At 43.6% G+C, this 5735-nt stretch overlaps 1 protein-coding gene across 4 annotated transcripts in view; it reads right to left on the bottom strand.

The window, feature by feature from the left end:
• Positions 1-5735, bottom strand: part of fasn (fatty acid synthase) — an 84283-nt gene that overhangs the window by 7229 nt on the left and 71319 nt on the right. For all 4 annotated transcript variants that reach the window (XM_020608886.1, XM_020608884.1, XM_020608885.1 and 1 more), the window contains 3 exons: positions 5438-5589; positions 1623-1714; positions 1129-1523 (listed from right to left, as the gene is read on the bottom strand). In XM_020608886.1, the coding sequence (XP_020464542.1) occupies positions 1129-1523; positions 1623-1714; positions 5438-5589 (639 nt within the window). The remainder of the gene's footprint in view (positions 1-1128; positions 1524-1622; positions 1715-5437; positions 5590-5735) is intronic.

Raw genomic sequence — 5735 nt, 5'->3', positions numbered from 1 at the left:
GGTATGGAATTCGCACTGATGATTCGCATGTTTAAATTTGGCATGTTTTTATGCCGGATGCCCTTCCTGACGCAACCCTCTCTATTTATCCGGGATTGGGACCAGCACAGAGGTCACTGGCTTGCAACCCCTGTGGCTAGATTAAACACTACCCAACACCTGAACTCGATTAATTCAAATATCTATCTCTGCCTTCTCAGAGTCATTTGGTATTAAATAAAGAACAAGAAGCAGCTTTATTTTATTGTTATTATAAACACTGTAACATGTACAACGAATTTTTGTTTGGAGCCGAGGGCCCCACGCCGCTGCCTGCATACGCGCCGCCATCACAAATAACTTGGGGGTTCAGTGTCTTGCCCAAGGACACTTCGACATGTGGACTGCAGGCACCGAGATACGACCCTTCAACCTTCCAGTTGGGAGACGACTGCTCTACCCACCGCAATACTGTCGCCCCACGACCGCACCACTGTCGGTTCAACTGTTCCCCATAAAGGGAACTTCTTAGAAAATCACAGTCTCGCCTTATGGTTTTTGAAAGAACAAATTTTAAACACAAATAACTGTTTTACTGTGGGACAGACAGTTAACACTTTCAATAATTGTGCAGGTAAAATTATTAACTAAAGTGTAATAAATGTCTTTATTCCTGTTGCTGGACTCAATAGTAAACCAGTTAACTTATCTCAAACAAGGTTAAATACATGAACATGACTTCCTTATGTTTTTGTGAGCAGGCCACCAAACTTGTTAAATATACTGGTACTGTTTGGTCACAGTATTTTCAGAACTTAAATTTGGTCAATTGTGACAAGACACATGCTGTGCATTGTCGCGTTTTTACATTTTAGTTTATGTAATACATTTTTATGTGTAACCATCTTAGACATCTGAATATGCCTCCTTTGTATCAGTACACTGAAAAACAGCATTTTGAAACTTTCTCCATTTAGGTCATATTTCAGAGTGACCAACAGCCCTGCATTTCCTAAATATTAGATCTGTTTTCTGATGACACTTCACAAACTTCTTAAATCAGCTATATGTAAATTGCAGTGGCACAACATGGGTCCAGACCAGTGCCACCATCCACATCAGACTGACTCTGCATAGCTTGGTTCTTACCCAGAATGTGAACTACAGCATCCACCAAGTCTCTTTGGCTTCCTGCTTCGCTCTTCACAACTGTTCTCTCTGCCAGTACAAAGCTGGACATCACTGGCCTCTGCTGGCACAAGAAGCGGTCGAGCACCTCCATGCAGGAAGCAATGCGCTGTGGCAGAGTGCCGCCAATCACCATATCATTGCCACCCATGGTCTCCAGCACCACGCCCACATCGCCGATGGCACCCCACTGGACTGCCAATCCAGGCAGGCCATCATAGTGGCGCTTCTCACACACGCGCTCCATGGCTGAGTTGGCATAACCGTAGTTACTTTGGCCTGCGTTGCCGCGGCCGCAGCTGACTGAGGAGAAGGCCACGAAGTAGCTGAGGTCTGGACACATCTTTCGTGTCACTCTGGAGAGAGAGAATGGAAGCGTTTGATTCTTTCTTGATGTTGACACAAAGTTATTAAAGTTCCCTTATTTCAAGAGAATGACTAAGTGCACGTCTTACTTGTCCAGGTTTACAGTGCCATCGTATTTAGGTTTGTTAACGTCAAGGAAGAGTTGAGGGGTCAGGTTCTCCAACATGCCATCTTTCAGTACCTGATAATGACATTTTGATCAGAGGTCAGCTGTAACTGAGTATGGATACTGCATACAGTGCTGCCAGGGAAGTAGTGCCAGAGTGTGTCTCAATAGTGCATAAACAAAAAAAGCATACTATAATATAATAATGCATTATTTAACCCAGGTGTACTGTTAATGTTTAGTTTACACCGGTGGTGTTCACGGGTGTCCTGCACCCGCAGCATCTTTTGGCTTTGTAACTCAACATAATCAAAAGAATTTTAATCTAAAACTATGTAATAATCAACTCTAATAATCAACAGATGTTTACATTTGCCCTTTACCTTTGTTAGATTACATTACATAAGGGTTAACCCTGGTGTACATTTCGGGTGTGTCACCAGTTTTCACTTTTTATCTAAAGAAAAAAGATAATTATTTTTTCAGGCTCAAACTCAATGGCCTTGGCTCATTTTGTGTGAAGAATATATCAGAACACACCTTCAATGACTGCACGCATTTACATTACACAGAGGGTGTTCGGGTGTACTGCACCCAGGCATAATAAAGTTGCGGTTGCAATCATTTGCTCTTACATTCCGCTGTCTCCACAGCTTAGCATTTGTATTGTGGCCAGAACAGTCTTGAATAGTTCAACAACTTACAGTGGGTACGGAAAGTATTCAGACCCCCTTAAATTTTTCACTCTTTGTTATATTGCAGCCATATGCTAAAATCATTTAGGTTCATTTTTTCCCTCAATCTACACACAGCACCCCATATTGACAGAAAAACACAGAATTTGACATTTTTGCAGATTTATTAAAAAAGAAAAACTGAAATATCACATGGTCATAAGTATTCAGACTCATATATTTAACTTAGGTGCTGTCCATTTCTTCTGATCATCCCTGAGATGGTTCTACACCTTCATTTGAGTCCAGCTGTGTTTGATTATACTGATTGGACGTGATTAGGAAAGCCACACACCTGTCTATATAAGACCCTACAGCTCACACTGCATGTCAGAGCAAATGAGAATCATGAGGTCAAAGGAACTGCCTGAAGAGCTCAGAGACACAATTGTGGCAAGGCACAGATCTGGCCAAGGTTACAAAAAAATTTCTGCTGCACTTAAGATTCCCTAAGAGCACAGTGGCCTCCATAATCCTTAAATGGAAGACGTTTGGGACGACCAGAACCCTTCCTAGAGCTGGCCGTCCGGCCAAACTGAGCTATCGGGGGAGAAGAGCCTTGGTGAGAGAGGTACAGAAGAACCCAAAGATGACTGTGGCTGAGCTCCAGAGATGCAGTCGGGAGATGGGAGAAAGTTGTAGAAAGTCAACCATCACTGCAGCCCTCCACCAGTCGGGGCTTTATGGCAGAGTGGCCCGACGGAAGCCTCTCCTCAGTGCAAGACACATGAAAGCCTGCATGGAGTTTGCTAAAAAACACCTGAAGGACTCCAAGATGGTGAGAAATAAGATTCTCTGGTCTGATGAGACCAAGATAGAACTTTTTGGCTTTAATTCTAAGCGGTATGTGTGGAGAAAACCAGGCACTGCTCATCACCTGTCCAATACAGTCCCAACGGTGAAGCATGGTGGTGGCAGCATCATGCTATGGGGGTGTTTTTCAGCTGCAGGGACCGGACGACTGGTTGCAATCGAGGGAAGGATGAATGCGGCCAAGTACAGGGATATCCTGGACGAACACCTTCTCCAGAGTGCTCAGGACCTCAGACTGGGCCGAAGGTTCACCTTCCAACATGACGATGACCCTAAGCACACAGCTAAAATAACGAAGGAGCGGCTTCACAATAACTCCGTGACTGTTCTTGAATGGTCCAGCCAGAGCCCTGACTTAAACCCAATTGAGCATCTCTGGAGAGACCTGAAAATGGCTGTCCACCAACGTTTACCATCCAACCTGACAGAACTGGAGAGGATCTGCAAGGAGGAATGGCAGAGGATCCCCAAATGCAGGTGTGAAAAACTTGTTGCATCATTCCCAAAAAAACTCATGGCTGTATTAGCTCAAAAGGGTGCTTCTACTAAATACTAAGCAAAGGGTCTGAATACGTATGACCATGTGATATTTCAGTTTTTCTTTTTTAATAAATCTGCAAAAATGTCAAAAATTCTGTGTTTTTCTGTCAATATGGGGTGCTGTGTGTACATTAATGATGAAAAAAATGAACTTAAATGATTTTAGCATATGGCTGCAATATAACAAAGAGTGAAAAATTTAAGGGGGTCTGAATACTTTCCGTACCCACTGTACTTCTCTTGATTAATTTAGCATAAAAGTATTTGATTTTATGACCCTCCACTTCAAACATTTACATCTCTATGCAACCAGGGCCAACAAGAATGGCAGTCACCCATGTCCACAACATCAAGTCTGCTTTTGAACTTTTGATGCCAGATTCCATCCAGAACATTATTCTGGATTGCACCAATTTAGAAGAAAGGCGTGTTTATGGAGAGAGATGAAGGAGATGGACCAAACCATTTTACATGCATACTTTGGGCTTCTTTTCCTTGCTGGAGTTTTCAGGTCCAAAGGGGAATCCACACAATGCCTGTGGACTGCAGAAACTGGCAGAGAAATATTCCGGGCAACAATGTCTTTAGAAAAATTCCAAATAATTTCCAGGGTTATCCACTTTGATAACCAAGATGACAGACCAGCTCGACGGCAGAGAGACAAGCTAGCTGCCATCAGGACAGTGTGGGACAAGTGGGTGCACCTCCTCCCCCGTTTTACAACTCTGGGCCTCATGTCACCATTGATGAGCAGCTGATGCCATTTAGGGGCCACTGCCCCTTTAGGCACTATATGCCATCCAAACCATGAAAGTATGGCATAAAGATCTGGGCTGCCTGTGATGCCGCAACCTCGTATGCTTGTAACTTACAAGTCTACACAGGGAAACCTGACGGAGGAGCCTCAGAGATAAATCAAGGGATAAGAGTTGTCCTGGACCTGACTCAGAAGCTCAGTGGACACAATATCACATGTGACAATTTTTTTTACCTCACACAAGGTGGGACAGGAGCTCCTGAAGAGGAAGCTGACCATGGTGGGAATTATTCGCAAAAACAAGTCTGAGCTCCCACCTCAACTACTGATTACAAAGGACAGGCCTGTGAAGTCTTCTAAGTTTGTGTACATGGCTGACACGTCCCCGGTGTACTATGTGCCAAAGAAAGGCAAGAATGTTGTTCTGATGAGTACACTGCACAGGGATGGGAAAATCTGTGCCCAAAAACCACAGATCATGTGATGTATACGTTTTTCTGTGTTCAGTAGACCAAAATGTGTGTTCAGCTTGTGCTGTGCAAACTGTCCTGAATATTTGAAATTACTGAGGTTCAAATAATAATCAGCAGTTGTGAAAAATCTTGCTTCATTTGTAAATTTGTTGTTTTTTTTCCCCCAATTGTCTAACAAAAAATTTGCAAACAATTTTAAATAATGCATGTGAACAGCAAACTGTAGGCAGAAATGAAAATAAATGTAAAAAAGTTTCACAGAGGAACACTGTGTTTCACTTCACTTTCCATTACCAGGGGCTTATTCTCTGAGCTGTCCCATCCTTGCTTAAGACAAACTGACCATGTCCACTTGCAGCAGGAAGCACAACATAGCAGTAAAGCGTATCTGCTACCTAACCTTGAGAGTTTTGAATTTTGTCTGTGTGTGAAAATGGACAAAGCTCAGGGGGACTGATGATGCAATGGCTTGGTGAGTTACCATGGCTAGGTGGAAGACGCCGCCCACTGGGCCCAGCTCACAGGCCTCTGTGATGAGTCGCTCGGCTCCCTCCAGCGTGCTGACATCACTGGTCGATACCAACACCTCCACATCTTGGCTCTGCCATTTCCGCACTCGCTTTGCCTGGTACCCTAACAATAGTTCACAAAGCTTCAGGTTTATATCATATGTGGTGCGGCCAGATTTTGTTAGCATGAAGCCAAAAGATGAGACTGAAAAGATGGAGCTAATTAAAACTAATGGGCTGTGTGTGCTGTGCCTCTACCAGCATGTCAGT

The sequence above is a fragment of the Monopterus albus genome, unplaced genomic scaffold, assembly GCF_001952655.1.
Source record: "Monopterus albus unplaced genomic scaffold, M_albus_1.0 scaffold96.1, whole genome shotgun sequence".
Classification (NCBI taxonomy): Eukaryota; Metazoa; Chordata; class Actinopteri; order Synbranchiformes; family Synbranchidae; genus Monopterus; species Monopterus albus.
This window is presented reverse-complemented; position numbering and strand designations above follow the sequence as displayed.